This window comes from Vespula vulgaris, chromosome 13 (assembly GCF_905475345.1).
Source record: "Vespula vulgaris chromosome 13, iyVesVulg1.1, whole genome shotgun sequence".
Classification (NCBI taxonomy): Eukaryota; Metazoa; Arthropoda; class Insecta; order Hymenoptera; family Vespidae; genus Vespula; species Vespula vulgaris.
The window spans coordinates 2,286,902-2,308,051 of NC_066598.1; the positions used below are offsets into that span (position 1 = coordinate 2,286,902).

The 21,150-nt window shown below is 32.5% G+C and overlaps 2 protein-coding genes across 9 annotated transcripts in view; one reads left to right on the forward strand and one right to left on the reverse strand.

Moving 5' to 3' along the window:
* LOC127068575 (synaptotagmin-5) overlaps positions 1 to 21,150 on the forward strand; it is a 95,523-nt gene that overhangs the window by 5,651 nt on the left and 68,722 nt on the right. For 3 of the 6 annotated variants that reach the window (XM_051004894.1, XM_051004893.1, XM_051004898.1), the window contains exon 2: positions 11,458 to 11,578. The exons of 2 other annotated variants lie outside the window; for them this stretch is intronic. The gene's annotated coding sequence lies outside the window, so the exon portion shown is untranslated. Of the gene's footprint in view, positions 1 to 5,600; positions 5,952 to 11,457; positions 11,579 to 21,150 lie in introns of those variants that run through there. One more of the 6 variants, XM_051004895.1, reaches the window with a different exon arrangement.
* Positions 1 to 21,150, reverse strand: part of LOC127068573 (uncharacterized) — a 49,791-nt gene that overhangs the window by 2,868 nt on the left and 25,773 nt on the right. For 2 of the 3 annotated variants that reach the window (XR_007782978.1, XM_051004889.1), the window contains 12 exons: positions 5,715 to 5,845; positions 4,731 to 4,830; positions 4,389 to 4,522; positions 2,747 to 3,925; positions 2,188 to 2,401; positions 1,943 to 2,050; positions 1,758 to 1,852; positions 1,617 to 1,683; positions 1,198 to 1,538; positions 801 to 933; positions 452 to 706; positions 211 to 330 (listed from right to left, as the gene is read on the reverse strand). Coding sequence is in view for 1 of the 3 variants with exons in the window: in XM_051004889.1 (XP_050860846.1) it covers positions 211 to 330; positions 452 to 706; positions 801 to 933; positions 1,198 to 1,538; positions 1,617 to 1,683; positions 1,758 to 1,852; positions 1,943 to 2,050; positions 2,188 to 2,401; positions 2,747 to 3,925; positions 4,389 to 4,522; positions 4,731 to 4,830; positions 5,715 to 5,791 (2,823 nt within the window). In the remaining 2 variants the exon portion in view is untranslated. The remainder of the gene's footprint in view (positions 1 to 210; positions 331 to 451; positions 707 to 800; positions 934 to 1,197; positions 1,539 to 1,616; positions 1,684 to 1,757; positions 1,853 to 1,942; positions 2,051 to 2,187; positions 2,402 to 2,746; positions 3,926 to 4,388; positions 4,523 to 4,730; positions 4,831 to 5,714; positions 5,846 to 21,150) is intronic. The other variant, XR_007782979.1, reaches the window with a different exon arrangement.

Below are 21,150 nucleotides of genomic sequence, written 5' to 3' on the forward strand. Positions count from 1 at the left end.
CTGAAATAGAGAAGATAAGAAAAAGAATAATTTTCATAAAGAATATATTTTATTAATTCTTTATAAATGTCTTATATGTATTACGAGAATTATTATTATTATTAATATTATTAAGATTATTAATTATTAATATTAAGTATAAGAACTACTTTTTCAAAGTTAATTATTTTTAATTATTCATTTATTTTTGATTGTCATTATATACTAGACCTGTAGAGCGTGAGCTGGTACACTAAATATTATCGCCTCGTTGAAAATGGGACTCTTCTCTCCCTTTTTCACAGACGTCTTTTTCTTGTGCATTTTTTTTCCTTGTTGCAGTAGGTAAACCTTTGCAAGAATATTGAAAAAAAAAGAAAAGAAAAAAAAAAAAGAAAGAACAACGTATCTAATTAATTTTGATCCTTTTTACAGATATATTATTATCTTATTTTTTTTTCGAGCTTATTACCTTGACAAAGAAATCACCCGGTATAGTATTAGAACCACGCAAGTTTCTAGCTTTTACTACGACCAAAGTTAGCCTTTCCGCAGTTGGCAAGTAGCTCAGAGAGAACATGAGCTCTCCCAAGTGCGGTGTAGGTAAGGCAGGTCCTGTTAAGGGTAGCCAGGTGGTAGCAGGTGGTCTTAACGCTGGACCTAGTCTTAAACTAGCTTCACCGATAAGCGAGGCGCCACCACCGAGACTCGATTCGTCGGAGAACACCTAGATCCATGTATCATTAATATTAGATAACTCCTTTATCTCTTGTATTTTTTTTTTATTATTATTACTATTTTAATTAATCATGTTTTATTACCTCGACCAAGAGTGTTCTTCCAGCTGGACCACCGTCCAAAGGAAAGAGAAACTTTTCTTGATAACTCGGCGATGGCGAACCTCTGTACAAACGTGTTTGTACGTGGGTTTGTCTATCAGGCAATAGACATACTCTATAATGTATTTAAAGGAAAAAAATATTAATGATTTAGGCTTTAATTTTAACATATCTTTTAGGCGATACTTACGTTCTACTTTTTTTTTTTTTTATATATCGTTAGATCGTTATTCACAAATTGGATTACTTTTATAAATTTTTATAAATGGCGATCCATTATGATTAAATTTTTTGTATACATTTTTAACAGCTTATCCATATTTATAAATCGTTTTTACATACTGTCAGATAGAAATTTATAAAGAAAAAAAAGACAAACCTTGCGAAGGTGTCTTGCGCAGGTCGACCATCGGGCGCAACGAGATCTCTAGCTTCAAGGACACTGACTGCTAAATCACCTTCAGCATCGGTACCACGTCCGCCCCATCTTTCGTGTTCTAGACCAACGCAAACAAGTCCCACGACAGGTGCCTCCTCGAGATCGTTCAATACCACACTGGTGTCCGAACAAACACTTTCGCAACTTATTGCTCTTTTTAAATTAGATTCATCCGGTGGAGGTTCAGGTTCAGGTCCCTGTGAACCACGACGACTTCCGGAATTCGATTCACCGTGCTCGTTCATCGTGTAATTCGTAACGTAATTTTCTTCGAGACTTTGCTATCGTGAAATAATGTTCAAGGTTAGAATTAACAATTTTTTATTAATTTGTTGTTCGCCGTAGATTTTTCAAAGTACCTGCGATAATCTTCTTTTGAGTTGAACTTCCTCCAAAGCTGCATAAAGTTCTTGACTATTTCGCCGTCTGTTTGATCATTATAAATCCATGTATTTAACATTTGATTTAATATTAATTAGAATTCAGTTTGAAAGGCTTACCTTGAGGTATCGGAAGTTTCATGTTCTACAAACTCGTGGATACCATTTAATCTCTCCATACTCTTCCTTCTCTGTTCTAAACTATTGAAGATGTCCTAGTAAAAAAAGAAAGAAGGAAAAGAAATTAACGATTGTTTCTTTGCCAACTCGTATAAATTATCGATATTAATTTTTGATAAAATTACTTCGGAAGTTCTAGTGAAGCTTGGGTCAGACATGAACGTATAGGATTCATGATTATGATCCTTCAAGAGTAAAGGCGAGGATGGTGGATCCTGTAAGCTGTAATATACCTGAAAGGCAAGAAATTTCTGTAAATTTTCTCTCCATTGAAAAGAGGAGTAGAAAAAAAATAGAAAAAAATAAAAAAAGAGAAGTAGGAGTAGAAGAAGAAGAAGAAGAAGAAAAAGAAGAAGAAGAAATGATTTACTTCCTGAGCAGTTCTATGAGCTTCCAAGTTTAGCTCGGGGCTGTAAAGATCGGAACTACGTCTGGAAGCATCAAGGCCAATGGCGTCCGAATCGGTTTCAGTGTATATGTCACGTACCTCGTTCTGTAAACGACTTCCTGTATTCTCGTTCACCATACTTGGCGATCTCGAGAAGGTAAATCGTTGGACTTGTTGAGCTGACGATAGAACGGAACTGAAATTCATTTGTTTAGGATCATATATCTTTTAATTAATTAGATTGAGATCGATGATGCGTCAGAAATAATTCATAATCGTAATCTCATTGAATGGATTATATGTACAATGAGTTAATATTTTTGAGATTGGTATTATAGTATTTTTTTTTTTTTTTCATAAAAGTAATAAGAGGATATTAATAAAAAATTTTGTGATTGTTGATCACTTTCAAAAATAATGTACAAGATATATGGTCCACAAAATTTTGTCAAGTATGAGATCGTATTTATCTAATTGAAACACTTTACGCGAGTCAGTCATTACGTAATAGTAATCGGAAAGGGATGATCGAAAATCTCACTTGTAAAACTCCGAGGCATCGATGTAGCTCTGCGAGGTAACTGATCGAAGTGCGTTGAAGATCCTTTCACCTGTTGTGGGTTCATTCTTTTTGAGAACATCCGTAGGAGGATCAGGTGGCGCGGGTGGCGGTGGTACAGGACTCGATGCTGATTCGCTGCTAACCTTAGACGAGTTGATCTGAGCTTGCATGTCATCGGCATAAAGTATTTGTTCCCGATCTTGATGCGTGATCGACGTGTGATCATTGATCGTGTCGAAGGCAGGATGATCAGGTAGACTTTGGATATATTGAGAGACTCTTTGTAGACCAGCGTTGGATGAATTATCATGGTATAGATAAGACGTGCCAACGTCATCTTGAAGCGTCGAACTTCTGAAAGGTGTCATCTCGATGCTTTGGACCTCGTTGTTTCTTCTGTCCAACTCGTTCTCCAAGTTCTGAGCATTTTGAAGCATCTTGCAGAGAGTTTGAGGTCCATAAATGGACTCCATGATCGTTTGACTGGTCGAGTTGGAATGATTCGTCAAACCAAAACTACTTGGTGATCCTCTAGAGTCATTCCTGACGTGTTGTCTCAACTGATGAGTTCTCTGAACGACGTCATAACCTGGATAGGTATTTTCTTCATTGTTAGCTTTAACGTCGAGAGCCGCGATAGGTGTATTATGAACATTGTATCTATTACTCGTCTCGAATTGTCTGTAAGGATTACACCTCGAGTCGTAAGTGTCGTTTCTTCTCTCTTCGGTCGCGTCCATCTCGTATCTTCCCATTCTCGAATCGGAATGATTTTGCATCGTGTAAGCTGCCATTTGAATATTCTCAGGCAACATCTTTCCTGTGTTTCCTTCGCCCTCGAATCTGAAGGCCGAATGATCGTTAGGTGGCTTGAAAAAGCCATAATTCTTCACCGGTTCGTTTTGGAAGACGAAGACCGAGGCTACAGTTGCTCTCGATGATGGAATAGTTCTTTGCAAGGATGGCGGTGGTGTCAGCGGACCTGGACCAGACTCCTGCATTCGTAAATAGTCAACTGTGCTAGGGGTTTGAAGAGGAGATGGTCTTGGACGTGATGCTGGCCTTGGTTGTGGTGCTGGTCTTAATGGTTGAGGTGGTATAGTACTGCTAGTTCCAGTACCAAGTGGTGGGTGAAGATCTCTGTCCACAGCTTCGAATCTACGATCATAGAACATATCCTACAGTTGTCAGTCATTTCTAATTTATTCGTAGTAAATTCATCAAATCATTTTATACGTCTTCAATAGAATTTTTTTTTAAGGTCAAGATCAGGCACCGAGTTAAATCAATGCTATCAATTTCATACGCTGTAGTCACGCTAAGTTACATCAACGTTACCATCGCTAGCTCTTTCGGATGCCTTTGAGCAAAGCCTTTAATGCTTTCATTAGATTATTTTGAGTGCTTCTATGAAGGTCGAGTCATTAAAGTGTAATTTAGCGAGGATAGTAAAACGATGCCTTTCGATAGGAGCTTTTTGGCTTCATGGTTTAGTTGGAAACCTTTTTGTGTGCGCTTGTGTCGTATATCATCCAAAAGTTTCAAAAATAATTTCACTCGAATTTTTAGTAAAAGAAAAAAAAAATTACAAGAAAGAAAAAGAAATGTTTGTCTTATTTACCGTGTGAAGGCTCCTTGAGCATCCAGCCTCAGATCACTATCACTGTGCAGCAATTGTTGAGAAGGATTACCAGTTTGCCGATATAAACCTGGTATTGTCTGTGCTGTTGGATGTTGAGCTTTTACAAGACCAACCTGTTGTTAAAAAAAAAAGGCAAAAAAGGAATTAAATCGATAAAGTTTATACAGTCATATTGTCGGATGTACCTATACATAATTATAAAAGTAGCTTAATTGATATTTCTTATTTATCGATTTTATAATATCGATTTGTTTTTTAAATATATTTTTTAGGGTTAGTTTTATGATTATTGACATATTATTTTTAGATAGATCGTTGTACCTTTTCTTCTCGTGGTGCCCATAGCCATGATAATGCCTGTCGCCATTCTTCAAATATACTCCAAATATTTCTAGTACCCCATTGCCAGCCGATGCAATATCTGATAAGATGTTAGAGATAATAAAAATTATTAATTAAACGATCACGCGAAAAATCTTTATTGATTATCATGTCGAATATTAACGATTATTAGACACGTTGTAATAATGGTAGGAGGTTTATCCAATAAGGAGGCTAATGACATCAAGAGTGTGCTATAATTAGGCGAATATAGACGAGCTTATCAAAGAGGTCAGTAGGAAGATATAGACCGTTTAAAAAGTCTTTGAGAATGAAGATGAATTATTCTAAAGAAAATTTGTAATATAATTAGATTTATTTCTAAGATATTTAAATCACTTTTTCTCGGACTACATTTTTTCTTATCGAAAATTGTATCGTTCACATTCGTCTGTTAGAGGAAAATCAAAAGGAAGTTGAACTCCCAGGAAAGAACCGATACCATGTCGGTGATACAATTGCCGGCTGAATGACCTCTTAACCTGTTGCACGTGCAACACTTACCGGTTTCCAAGAGTCTATATTATTGTATTACCAGCGTTTCGATTTGTCTCTTATATGGGATACATACGTCTTGGATTTGATTATCCTAAGAAAATAATCGATCGAAATTTGAGAAAACAATTATTTTTAATTCTTTTGAATTTATCGATCTGCATATAGAATTAAGAACATACACGCGCGCGCGTACAGTTGTTCATTTTTTTATTTCAAAAATGTGAAGGAAAAAAGTCATGGAAATTAATTCTAATTTTTAATACGTAAAGTTTAACTTCGTTGAACTTTTAGAAGAGTCAAAAAAGAAAAGTTGCTCGTTATGTCCTTAGATCTTTTTAATTAGAAATTCTAGTATGTTAGATGTTCGTTCGTAAATCGATTAGATGCAAGATAGATAGACAGAGTTTGAAATCGTTTGACAATTACCGTCTACAGAGAGCCAAAGCAGCACCAGCGGCGACGACAATGACCAGTGCGACGCCGAGACCGGTGACCCAACCCATCCTTCTTAATGCCAAATCCAGGCCCAACCACAAATCCAATCAGACCGCCGGAGCCTGAAACACACGGAGTAAATCCATGGAGAGCATGATCCGATTACTGTTACAGAACCGAGATTATTCGAGGATTAAGAGACCTTCTAGAGATCCACCTTTATCGATGGTATCTGTGTTTTCTTTCTAATCGACAAACATTTCGACATGTACACAGGGTATATCCCATCATAAATTCCATTCAAACATTCCTACGTGAATTTTTCGTTCGTAATCAAATTATCTAGTTCTTTATCGTTATCAAATTGTTTCATTGTTGCAAGTAGAGGTATATATCTTTTTAACTGCCAATATTTTAAGATACTAATTTATATATTTGATAATTCGTAGAAGTTTGATTTTCAAACTTTCATATGGAATAGTCGCACGTATTTAGAGAAAAAAGAAGAAAAAGAAAAAAGAAAAAAAAATGATAGATTTTTTTAAAGTAATGTTTCCGAGAAATTTACCGAAAATTCTCTCGTTAATACATGTGACGTCAATTTTAATTACTTTACGGTAAACTTCGAGGCCGTAACAGCAGCGGAAAGGACGAACTCGAGTGGTGAAGTAGAAGAAGGGAAGAGTGAGGTAGGAAGGGGTTTGAGGATGTCGATGGAAGTTAACGAGGCGGGTGGATAAAACGATAAAATCTTCCTTTAAAGTTTCACGAGTGCCGCCGTTCTTTGAGCTTCTAACAGAAACATCGAAAAAGAATTTTCTACGATCTATGGGTAGATCTTTCAGCATGATTAGAAGTCCTTTTCGTTGATAAAAATTTTCGAAACTTTCTAATTTTATACATTCATATATCGAAGCCTTATTCGCAATATTTTATATTTCTTTATAATATATAACGATAGTTGATCTTCATTATTATTTAAAATTTTATTTACAAGAAAAATTTTTCCTAACTTAACTTTTAATATTTAACGTTTCATCGAGTAAATTAACTTCGGGCAACTACACGTTTTAATGCCATATTCTCCGTGTACTATGTATTTAAGAGGCATGTGACACGCACCTACATGTATATATATATATATATACCTATATATATATGTATATAATATATATATACGTATATATATAAGAGTATAGTGGAATAAGTAGGTACATAGAGATGGCGGACCGAAGAGGGCTTGAGAACCCTTAGACAGCAGCCCTTATCGTGGTATTGGCATTCTACCCTCAAGCAGAATATATAATTCATAGGCGGCTTGACGCAAAGAAGATGTTATTGACATTCTTGGCAAGAGAAAGAGAGACAGGAAGAAAGAAAGAGAGAGAGAGAGAGAGAGAGAAAATTTTGTTAAAGAAAATTCATTTGATTCTATTAACATAAATCGAATTAATTAATCTCGCCATCAATGAATATACATTAAATGATGTTAATGTAGCTATTAAATCATAATCTCTCGACCTGATTATTAAACAAATTTAATTTAATAAATATTTCATAATTAGGTCCAAAGACACGCACACACGCACATACACATAATTAAAAAAAATGTATATATATATATTAAAACGTCTAATTTGTAATATATTAAAAATTCATTACTATTTTCTAATTCTCGTCGCGTTAAATGAAACTTTTGATTATTATTTAAAATTGATATCATTGAAAGACCAAACTGGAATTTTGAAACATTTCTTTGGAGCAAATCACACAAATTCTTTATTAACGATGAACTATATATTATTTACTCGGTTGGGATCATCGGCCTCGAAGTGAAGAGAGAGAGAGAGAGAGAGAGAGAGAGAGAGAGAGACAGAGAGAGATTCATCGTAGATACGAAAGTAACATGAAAGAAGGAATTTTCGGGTTTGGGAAGTTAGGGTTTTGTTCCGGTTCACGTTCCATCCTTTTCTTCACTGATACAGACAATGGTAGCAATTAGTAGCGCGTAAGATTTCAGCCTGGAGGCCTTAGAGAAAAAGAAAGAGAGAAAGAGAAAGAAAGAGAGAGAGATCCTGTGATTCTCGAGTACATCCATTCAGCAGCTAGTCGCTTTTTCGTTTCCTTCTCGACCCCAAACTCCCCGACCAGGAACACTCACACTCCGTCACGATACGCTGAGAGAAAAAAAGGGGGTCACGAAGCTTTCCTTCTAAGATAAGAGCGCATCTTTAATTTTTATCTGCGAACAATCACCTTCGTACGTTCGTTTTAAACCTCTTGTGAAAAATTTCTCTTCCTTTTCAGTATTCCAATCGATTTCTTTCTTTCTTTCTTTCTTTCTTTCTTTCTTCCCTTTTCTTTTTCTTTGCTTTTTTTTCCCTTCATTCCAAGTGTCAGATCAACGATAAATACACTTAGTTTTATTAAAAGGAATGTTACTAGGAATATATAGGATGCTCTGAAAAAATCCCTATATGGGTAGTCACAAAGTTTAGTTTGTTTAGTTGATTTTAGCTTTTTTTCTTGAACTTCTTTTCACCTAATCTTTTTTAGTTTGTAGAACTTACAAGTTTAGCTCTGATCCTAAATAGTCTTGAAAAAGAGTGATTAATTTTTTTACATCATTTAGAAACTTTCGGTCCGATCTGTTTTTTGTTGTTGTTTTTTTTTCTGTTGTTTTCCTTTCTTGATAACAATTACGATCGTATATCATTTATCGACAAATTTAAACAAAGTGCAAATTGATGTTCTTTTTGTTTCTTTTTGTAATCTCGGAAATTAACTATAACTATTTATGTACACACACATATACACACACGCACACAAAGTAAACATTCGTATTATGTAATTTGATGAATTAATTTGTTTTAATATTTAATATAGAGAGTGAGGATTATAGGTGAATGTTTCGAATGAATATTATGAACTATAATAAACCGATATAAATTATGAAACGTATATAAACGTCGCTTTTAGGCAAATATCTGGAAAACACGTTCAACGTATTCCGTTTTATGTTGCGCGACTAATTAATCGCGTTTTATCGTCGAAATTCCCGAGGAAAATTCATTAATTTTGGCGGGAAGAATGTATAGGTACATAGACGTATGAGGCATTATTTTTGAAAATTGTGTGTAAATCCTTTTAAATTAAAAAAAAAAGATACATTAATTGCAAAATCAAACTATGAACATACTTGATTTAAAAGGTAAAAAAAAATATATATATATTTTATTACAATTGCGAAAGGTATTTAAATTAAATAAAATAAAAAATTAAATAGAAATATAAGATATATAATATAAGATATATATACAACTATAAAATCAAGTTAAACTTTTACTAATATTTGTTTTTAAATGCAAATAAGATTTAATTGTAACATTTTTAATTATAATTGCGAAAGAAATATTTCCAGTTAAGTTTTAAACAAAATATTTTTTATATCGAAAAATAATGTCTCATGTTTATCATTTACACAGTCGTCGTCTAATATTTGTTTAGAATATCTACGTGAAATTTGAAGTGAGAAAGGGGTAGAAAAGTGGTACTATGTGTGCACCGAGCACGAATTAACGAGTAGTAAGTAGTAAGCTGAGAAACTAGGTCAGGCCAGACGGATCTGTTCCTGCTTTGTGTATTTGTGTCAGTATGTCAAGGTAACTGATATCTTCTCTCTGACACGTGAATCAATCGACTGCCGTCTAAATAAAAAGCAGAGAAAGAAAGGGAAAAAAGAGAGAGGACGAGACCGACGAGAATCGATCATTCTCAAATTAAAAATAATAAATCGCAAAAAATCTAAGAGTATTTCGTCCAAATCTAATAATTATTTTAATAGATCATTTAAAGTATTTTAAAAGCTTCAGAATCTTGTGTTTAGAATTTTGAGAAGTAATCGCGAAGAGATTAATTTTTTATTTGTTTGAAGTATGTTATAAAAAATATAGTAAATGACCTCTTTTACATTTCTCTAAACAAGTAATACTGATTCGTAAAAAATTTTTGTCCGTTTCTTCTTTTTTTTTTATATATATATATAAAATTGAGCATGCGAGATCTCTGAGTATTTTTGCGAGCATGATGTATGCGATCAATATATTTATTGTCTCATTGCAAATTTACAGAAGTTCGTTCGTTGTTACTGGTAATTTACAAAGTTACGAGAGCAACATTCGCCTATGAAGCATCCATGAATAATTCACTAGAACGAAAATGATTCGAGGTCCATCCAGCTTGATTTTATTCCATGTTCATTGGATTTCATGCTCTCTGTTGAACGTTCATAGCCTTTTATACTATTGAGCTTTTTATGGATGATATTAGAACAAATTTCTCTAATTCTTTTTATATTCTCTTTAAAATATTTTTACATTTTAATAATATCGAAAAAAATTCTGATAAATTCTAATTCACTGTTTAGATACTTCAGATAATGGCTTTATTTTTGCTATTATTTTATTTCTTTTTTCTTTTTTAATTTCACCAAGTATTCTCATGATAAATGATCAATATAAAAATAGTAATTCGCGGAGAAATGACTTGCAATAACAATTTAAAAGAAGTTTTTCTCATTTCTATATACTTGAAAAGTATGTGTATTAAATGCATTTATTCATACATAAATGAGTTGACTTTCAAAATTCGCAAGAATATGCTTATCAAACGTTCCCAGGCAGTGTATCGCGATGGCCTATAACGAAATTTAAAATTCCACGCGATAGAATCGCTCGACCATGGCCTAGGCAGTGAATAATAATTTCTATTTGAACGGTCGTTGATTGTTCTCGATCGAATTTACCTTTTCTACGTCTAATATATTTATAAACGTCAATTTAGTTTTATCAGATGATAGAAAAGAAAAACTATAATAATCGTATATATAATCGTGCCTAAAAAATATTCATATATATATATATATATATATATATATATATATATATATATAAAAGTAAAAATTTTATTTACGTCAACTATATAAATAAATATTATTAAAAATCTAATAAAAAGCTCGAACGTTATTTATCATATAATAATGTTTATCTAAAAAAAAACAATAAACGTATGCGTTCAAGAATTAGTATATTAAAATATATAAAACGAAAATAATTATTATAAAAATTTTTCTTCACTTAATAAAATATTAAAAAAGATGATGCACTATATAAAGGGTACTTTCTTATATTGATATAAAAAAAAAATGTACCTAGGTGCACTATTAATGGCCACCAGTGTATATGCATACATAATACATACGTAGATATAGTTCACTCGTCGATAAAGTTAACGAGTTAGGAGATATAACAGGTGAAGGACACTTCGAGAGTAAGATAAAGAAAAAAAAAAAAAAAGAAAAACAGAAAGAAAAAGAAAAATAGATGAAAACAAAGAAAAAATTTGGCGAGAAATAAAGAAAGAGAGGAAAGGTAGTTGATGCATTTTTTAAACGAACCATTCTTTTCTTTTTCTTCTTCTTTGAGTTGAATAAACAAAATATAGTAACTTTTCAATATCTGTAACAATCGAAAAGATGAGAATGGTAGTCCATTGGGAGAAGACATGAAGCTGATGTGAGTTTGTATAGTGAGAGAGTAAAAAAAAATATATATATATATGGACAGAGAGAACAGTAGAAAATAGTTGAGAGAAGTGGGGTGAGGTTGAGGGAAACAAGTAGATTAAATATTTGACGAGTATTTTTATCGTATTTTTTCATTTCTTTTATTTCCAGTTTACATCTGACGTGACTCGTTGGTCAATACTTTAACGATGGATCATAGCGTCGACAGAAAAAAAGGATTTTTATATCGTACGAGTAGTTTGCATAGATCATTTCATATTTCTGGATTTTGGTAAGTCATCTTATGATACTCTTATTTTATTCATTTCAATTTGTCTTTATTAAGAAATATAGTTTTCACTATATATCAAAGAAACGAACATTCATATAATTTTTAATTATCATTAGTCGACGTTCATAAATCACAAATAATTAGTTTTAAAGACTACATCTTTTCTAATGATAATTTTTTAATTTATTTACGTATAGATAGATATTAGATATTTATACAATAGATATTTATACGATCAAAATTAGTATATGTAATACATGTATCACATCAATATTAAACATATCACTTACTTCAGAAAAGAATCTCGTTGAGAGAAAATATTAATTAATCATCTTGTATAAACGATTAATTATCAACTCCGACATGTTTTCAAATATTAAACATGAAACGATCAAAACTTTGATAAAAAAAAGTTGTTCAAAAGTTTTCTAAAGTTCTCTTTTCAATTTTCAAACTGAAAATAGTTCGAAACTCTTCTCTCTCTCTCTTCATCTTTCTCTCTCCTTCTCTCTCTCTTTATATATAAAATTCATAATTACAAGTAATTGACAAGGTACAGGAGAATAAAAAAAATGTTAAGCCCTCCTTTACTAATTAATTAAAACGAGCAAACCGTCGATTAATTAATAATAATAATAAGAAGAAGAAGGGGAAGAAAAAGGAAAAGAAAAAAGAAAAATAAATCGATAGAAGCAAATCGTCGATTAATTAATAATAATAACAATAATAATAAAAATAAAAATAGTAATAATAATTAAAAAAAAATTATAATAAACTGATCGAAAAGAAAATGTCAATCTTCTTTCAAGCGATAATTTCTAAACATCTTCATGAATTAAAAGATAGGAAATAACGATAGAAAAAGATGAGTTAATTAGTGCGAACGTCCGAGGAAAAGAATTTCCTCGGCGTGGCGCTAATCGAGTGGTCTCGATCGATCGGCTTCGTCATGCTCTCTCTCTCTCATATACACATACATACACATATACATTCGTGTTCGCGCTGCCGCAGGAGTGCTGCAGGTTCGTTGCACTTTCGGCCGCATTCGTAAAACTGCACCACCTCCGCAACATCGTTCACGATTCTCCTCCCCTTCCCTTTCCCCTTTACTCTTAAACTCGATCTCATCCCTTTTCTCTTTAAAAAAGAAAAAAAAAAAGATCGATTTCAATGTTTTTAACGTGCCTAAACAGATTTTCTTACTTATGTATATATATAAAATATGTAAATAACTGAATACAATAATCTTATAATCTTAAAGAAAAGTAACTAAATGTCTTCTTCTTCGTCAGACGATACTAAATTTGATTTACTAAGTAGAAAGAGATAAAATGAGATAGAAGGAAGAAGAGGGATTATAGCTTCGGGCTCGATTAAAATATAAACAAAACCTTTAGGGAGGATTTCAAAGCTGAGGAAACTTCCTAGTGAATATACACTTATGTACCTTTATACATACATACATATATATATACATACGTACGTACATACATACACACACACACACACATATATATATATGCATGTCTGTTTATGTGTAAGAAGAAAGAGAAAATAGGGAAAATGAAAAGGGGGTTGTTCCTCTCTTTTTCTCTCTCTCTTTCTGAGGGTGCTGGAGTCTGGCACGAAGAGAGAACGATCTTCGACGTGAAATAAATAAAAATGGAATGAAGAAAGAGAAAGAAGAATAGACAGAAAGAGAGAGAAAGAGAAGAGAATGAAGGAGAACTGAGAGGAAACTATGGAAAGGAAGGAAGAATGGAGGAAGATGAGAAAAAACGGATAGAACGGAAGTAAGAGAGAGACGTAGATAGAGGGAGTGGTAAGTACGAGTGAGTGAGTGAGTAAGAGAGAGAAAGGGAGACAGAGAGAGAGAGAGAGAGAAACAGACAGACAGAGAAAGAGAAGGGTAATGAGGGGTGGAAATTCTGGGTAGCTGCCAGATGGCGCATTGCGCTTCAGAAGCCCAGCCCTAGAGTTTCTAACGTTTGCTGCCAAACATCGAGATCTCTCTTCATATATCCCCTTAATCCGTTATGGTGTCTGGGTTTTAGGGATGCTTCCGAATCCGGGACATGAATTTTTCAAATTTTATATCTAAACTTTCCTTTGCTTCCGGCGTTTCTACTTTTCTTTTTCTCTCTCTCTCTCTTTTTTTCTTTTTTTAATTTCCATTTTATCTTCCAAGTTCAAATTTTGCTTTTTTAGGATGAATTACTCGATGATTTCGCGACGAGTTTAGTATCACGTTGATTGTTCTTCCGATTAGTCGGTTTAGCTTAGAGTTTTAGTTATGATTCAAGGTGATTAATGATCCATGAAAAGTCAATTGTTAGTTTATTAATAAGGTATATGATTTAATTGAGTATTGTTATACTGGATTAGATGATTAAGCGTTTTTATGCGGAGTTTTGTAATAATTTAGAAGTGATTAATGATCCGTTAAAAAGTGATGGTTTCGTAATTTAAAATTCGTATCCGATCGAGGTTTCCTTATAATCGAATACAATTTGATTTTGACTGGGAATAGATTCTAGCTGCTAGAATTCTTTTTATACAGACTCTTCTATTTCCTTTTCTTTTTATTGCGAGTTTGTACAATTTGAAGGTGATAAGTAAAGGTGATCAGGTTACAGGGTTCACCCTGTATATCGATTATTAAAGAGATATAGTGGTTAAAGGTTGTATAGAAGACCTCGAACGTTTTACTCGAAGCTTTGGAATAAAGTCTGTGCTTTCGTTTCCCTTAATAGAAGCTTTCGTTCTCTTCGTGTAAGAAGGTTCTTTTTTAGAATTACATCGATACAAATTCGATTTCATATTTTTTCTATCTCTCATTTTTCGACGACGTTATTAAAGGACCGATCTTGGATTGTTTAAAAAGATTGAATCTTTTTTTCTATCAATAACAATTTTCAATGAATGAGTCTCTCTCCGAACAAAACAAATAATTCTAATTCTAATGACGATGAGACAATTGTTAAATAGTCAAAGAGATGAATTAGATTGATGTGATCCATTAGTGATAATATCTACTAATTTTCATTCTACTCGAACGTAAAGCAATAATCCTAATGCATATCTGGTCGCACTCTTAATTAACACACTCACAGCGGTTTGGATAATGGTAGATTGCGATCGATCTTGGTGGACAAATGGATAGGTTAGGTTAAGCATGCTGGATATGCGTTGTGATAATAACGCTGTTCGATATATAGAATCTTCAATACTATATATGTGTTATTAGATCTAACATGTCACATATGTATATGTATATCAAAATTATTAAAAATCTTTCATACACATTTGAAAATTGATGAAATTATTATTGGAAAATAATTTAAATGCATACCTATGTTTATTTTGAAAAATGAAATGAAAGAAGAAAAAAGAAGGAAAGAAGAAGAAAAAAGAGAAAAAAAAGAAAAAAGAGAAAAAAAGAAAAAAGAAAAAAAAAGAAAATATACGAGAAAAAGGGAAAAAAATAATGAGGCAAATTAAAATATTTGCATCGGTGGGAATGCTGAGTAATAGTATTGTTTGAAATGACCTAAATTAATTTTTAACGAGTGCCATGTTATACCAATTAGGTCATATAGCATTGTCACGTGATTAGAATTATAAGTTTCATTTAGTGTTCCGTATCGATAATTGCTATTCAATTTGATGCGAATTACAATCGATTAACTATTTATTATGATCAATGATCATTAATCGAAACGATTAGTAAAATTGAGATCAATTATTGCTGATTAGAAATGATAATTATAGATCGATTAATACTTTATTATATATGTTGTTATATTCCTTATTGATTATCGATAATTATCTAAGCTGTTAAACATTTAATTATACATATCATCTATCTAATTAGTGATTACAAATTATAACTCGGTTAAAATTCGATAAGTTTCATTTCACATTATTCATTATCGATGTTTACATTTATCTAAATCTATTAATTTAACATTTAATTATATAATTCGTGCGTCTAATTAGCAATTAGAGTCGATAATTACAGCTCGTAATTATAAAAGAACATATGTTTTAGTTTTTATTCCTTTTCCGTATACTTATCTAAACTATTCAACGCTTAGTCGTCTAATACAAATTATTACATGTCTACCTAGCACTAACATTAGAAATGAATCACTATGAATATCTGAGACAGTATACTACACGCAAGTTAAATGCATAGCACAGATGCATTCGTTTATAGCCGACCTTATTTCTGATTTCAGCAGGCTGCTTTCTTTATAAATCGATTTCCCCTTCTTCTTCTTCTTCTTCTTCCTCTTCTTCTCCTTTCTATATCTTTCTTTCTACTTTTTTCTTGTTTCTTCCTTCTTCCTCTTCTTTTTTTTTTTATTTTTTTTCTAATCGGCTTCCCATTAAAGAAGACGTCTCGGTAACTTCGTACGAAGCAAGACACTTCTCTTATCGATCGGATTCGTACAACGTTGAATTATTCATAGAACTCGGAGTAAGAATATGTATTTCATAAGGTCTCGCTACTGTTTTCCATATTAGAAAGGAAAGGGGTGGAAAGGAGGTTGAAATGGAGAGAGAGAGAGAAAGAGAGAGAGAGAGAGAATTGTTGAAATCGAAGAAGAATTAAAATGATTTATACGAGCGATCGAAAGACATTCGATTTATTAATGAAAAAGAATAAGAATAAGAATAAAAAGAAGAATAAGAACAAGAAAAATGAAAAGAAATGAAGATGAAAGATAGGAAGAATATTAAGACTCGATGAGATGAAAAGGCGAAGGGGATAGTTGAGCGAAAGATAGGGTCGTGTGGTCTGTATAAGGTCACCCGTTAGCTGGATTTAATATGGCTTAGGAATGACAGGCATGCCAAGATCGCTGCATTCTTGTACAGGAGGATAGAGCACATTGCTGCGTTTAGAATACTACGTGTACATAAAATATATATATATATATATATATATATATATATATATATGTATATGTACGTATATATGTGTGATAGGTGAATATTCACGATGTCTATTCGAATTTTTTTTATTGGTCGAACTGCTTTTTTTCTTCTCTTTTTTTTTCTTTTTTTTTTTAATTTGGAATTCCTTAAGATTTGCAAGAAAAATATTTTAGATATAGATTATTTAGAAATGGAGATAGAATTTAAAAATTAAAATATAGAATTCGATGGATTAGAATAATTTTTAATAGGAATGATCGATGTTTATCTCACAGAAACATATACACGCAAAGTCGTATGTGTATGTACCTTGTAGTAGATATATCTCATAGAAGAGACACTGGTCCAGAAGTATCACTAGCCAGCTTCATATCTGCAATGAGGCTCTTATGATCTCCCTCCCAGTGCCACTGTCGTTGCACTTGTATTTTTTTTTCTTTTTTTCAACCAGTGAAGGTGAAGGCTGTGTATAGGCGTTGAAAGAGGAAATTGTACATATATGTATAGGATGAAAGATGACAGAGAGAAAGAGAGTATGTGTTTCATCTCCACTTTTTCTGTGTAAACTCAGCTGAGTGTGTAAAGCAAAAGATAGATAGATAGATAGATAGAGTGTGAGAGAGAGAGAGAGAGAGAGAGAGAGAGAGAGAGAGAGAGAGAGAGAGATAAGAGAGAGCTAGACTCTCCAGGGAACTCTTGGCTTCAACCCCCATAGTCGAAACAAGAAAAGACGTCTACCCTTCTACCTTCTTCTATCTTCTTTTACCTTCTTCTACTACAGACTTTACTTCTGTAAAACCTTCTGAAAAAGCAATCCTGAGTGACTTGTCGCATGATCATCGTATCATCCTCGAAGGAACATCTTTCGGGACTCATTATCCAGGCTTTAGCCTATTTTTTCTTTTCTCTTTTTTCTTTTTTTTTAAAATTTATTAACTAACTGTCTAAGTCTATTTTAAAAAATCTACTTCGCAGATTCGTAGAGGAAAATTAGTAGATGACGAATATACTCGTAAAATGCAGGCAGTTGGTACAAGTTAAATTATTTCTATAAATTCTAACATTTTTTTCCTTCCCTTTATTTTATAATCTCGTAAAGTCAACTTGCTATTAAGTTTTAATGAAATATAACTTTCATACGGTGTTAATTTATTTTATTCTATTATATTTCATTTTGTAATAATTATTAATTGAAATTTTTGAATGAATCATAATTAATAATCATTGATTAGAGATAATGATCGTGTCTATAGTTTATCATTGATCGTAATACATAGCCGTCACGTCATTCGTGGAACTAACGCGTTGGAATTAACTGGTGTAAATGAAATTAGAGGGTAGAATATCGTGTTAGTAGTTTAGAACGATCTACAGGGTGAACCTTCAATTATTTCCACGTTGTACTAACTCGAGTTTATAAATAAAACTTTGGAAAAGAATTTATCAAGTTTGTTGGAAATGTGATATTAAAATAAACATAAAAAAAAGGAAGGAATATATGTATTATAATTAAGAGAATATATTAATTGAAGAAATTTGGTGGGATATAATTAATAAATCAAATTTAATTACGGAAGCAAACATATAACGAACGAGTTCTCGATTCGTGGATCGTTTCCATTGTACGACTTTTCTGAATTGAAGAGAAAAATTTTTCCTTTCTTTTATCTTTTAACTTACATCAGAACGTTTCCCTAGGCTCGGCTGAACAAATCACAGTGAAATATGCACGATTAATTTTCGCTTCGTTCATTATGATTACGGACATCGTTAGTAAGTTGAACTGCATTCGTGACGTCGTTTAATTAAGATAGAGGATACGCGTTATCCCTCGCGTGACAAAGGGAAACGTCATGCGTGTCGTAGCAGGCCACCATTCTGGATTTTCATGGGGTTTGAGATAATCAGATGCAGTGTGAAACGAAGTAACATGATTAGAACTTACGATGTCTTATCAGCTCTTGTTTCATTTGTGGGAAATTTCATATCCGTATTGTGTAATAAGATTTCAAAGTAATTATTCTTTATTTTTTTAAACTACGAATAGTATTTATAAATCGTGTGAATGGGCTTCTATGTTATGAAATAATTAATATTACTTTTATAATTGATAAATCGTGACGGTCAAATAAATATTAAAAAATTTATATAATCGTAAGAAAATGATTGAATTTTTTTTCTTTTTTTTTTTTTTCGTTAAAAATAAATGATCCGCATATAATATCGCATGTCAAAGGTTACGTAGAAATAACAGAAGTACAGTTTATTCAACATAATGAAAGTTTTCCAGGTATTTCCGTATATTAAATCATCTTTTTTATACTACACTTTTTATCTGCCTTTTATCGCGATATCGAAATGGGTTTTTGTGGACATTGAAAGAAGAAAGATTGGAGGAAATTCAGTGAACTTCCGCAACTGCATAATTTATGTGGATTCTCGTCCTCTCTGCATTTCTCTTTCTCTTTCTGTCTCGTGGGACAACCGAAAAGAACTGCTAAAGGTGAGAGACTAGAAGAAAATTCACGTCGGAAAGTTCTTGCAATCTTACAGTTTCTATAGACAATTTTATCTTGCAAAAGATCGTTCATCGTTAGTGATAACGAATATTAAGCACAAAAGAAAAAAAAAAGAAAGAAAAATAAAATAATCAAAAAATTATGAACAAAACTGAACGAAGAAAATTATGAATATTAAGACGCAAACAAGATTACGTAGAAGAAGAAGAAGAAGAAGAAGAAGAAGAAGAAGAAGAAGACGACGATGAACGGAAAATGAAACGGAGAGACAGTCAACGATGAACGACAAGAAAGATATACAACGACGAGGAGAAAAGAGAGACAGATAAGAAGTAAGTCTGTGAAGTAAGTCCAAGCCACTTTTGGTGAACAGACTGGTTAGATGCATAGAAGCTGTCGCATAAATCTAATAAGGAGAAAATATGCGAGTGCAGCCATGGTAATGAGGCTTAAAGTAGAGACCCTCGAAGAGCATTCACCTCGTGGTGCCAAGGGGTCGCTTAAAGATGAAGATCTCACAATCTTTTCTTCTTTTTCTTCTTCTTTTTCTTCTTCTTCTTTTTCCTTTTCTTCTTCTGCCTCATCTTCCTCGTCGTCTTCATCTTCTTCGTGGCAGTTCACCTCACGGAAAAGTCCTCGAAAGATCTTTCTCGAGATCGGATTATTATTTATCGACTCGTTATGAGAAATACTTTCTCACGTAATATAGTATCTGTTTCATGATTCATACTTCATTCTATCCCTCGTTAATTGCATCTGTCGTATGTTTAACGACTATCGGCGAATGTTTCTCAGATTACAGTATCGATAGAATCCAAAGGATTTCCCATCGTTAATCTTCTCGAAAGAGTCACGTTCGCGTTCGAATTAATTGAATCATTATTTCGGAAAATGATACCGATCTATTGGTTTCTTGTCTTTTCTCTTTTTATTCATTTTAATATTAGAAATAGTAATGCAATCCAATCTGCAGTTTTTATTTCAACTGCTAGGCCCTTTTTCAAATTGGACGGATAAATTATTTTGGAAATTAATTTTTATCGTGTAAATGCGTCGCGTCGTATGGACGATATATTACATTTCGTTTTATTTATAAGCTATCATAATTAGAGTAAGAGATGCATATATTTAAAACAATTTTTTTCTTTTTCTTTTCTTTTCTGTTTCTTTTTCTTTTTGTTCCTTAGATCATTTCACTCCAACTGCTAATAACCGCTGTGCAAATAATACGTGAACTTATTTTTTTCGTAATTAAAAAAGAAAATGGAGCTAATCTTTTTCTTTTCTTTTCTTTTCTTTTTTCTTTTCTTTTCTTTTCTTTTTGTTTATTTCGAAACTTCTTGTAGAAAACTTCTTCTGTTTCGGCATCGTTTTCAACTCGGCGCGTTCTGTCTTGAAACGCGCTCAGCTGTCTCTGTTTCCTTAGTCTTCTTCCATTAGTCATGAATGCACGTCGAAAATCTGCAAAGCCCATTCCTCTTGCAGTATTCATCGCGTCTCTCCGCATGTCAAAGCTTAAAGTCGTGCGACAAAAACATATCACAAACCGGGAACATTTAACTCGCTCGCTATTTTATCTTAAAGAAAAAAAAAAAAAAAAAAAGAAAGAAAGAAAGAAAAACAGCTAAGAGTACGAAAAAATATTTTTACGCAGTCCGATACTTCTGCATCTCGATTCTTTCGCCATTGTTTTCCTTAAAAACGAAACTAAGAAGAAAAATTTTTTTCTTTCTTTTTTTGTCTCAACGATACATATTCTTTTTAGACGAACATCACAAAAAGATGGCAAATATTACGGAACGATGAAAGATCTTTATTGTTAATAATTTTCCAATTTTTATGTACATTTATTTGTCTTCTTTATTTTTTTTTTAAATTTAAGATTATTATTTATTAATTACATTTATTTGTCGAGCAACAAATTTTTTTAGTTCCTATTGATAGGCAATACTGTCATACACTTTTGTAAAAAATAATTGCATACTCTAAGGGATAAAAAAATTGTTTACTGATAGATGGCGCTCGGAAGCAACATTGTTTACAAAGTATGGGTGATTGCCTATCTGCAGGCGAATTAATTATAAAAATCTTTAATCAGACAGATCTGTA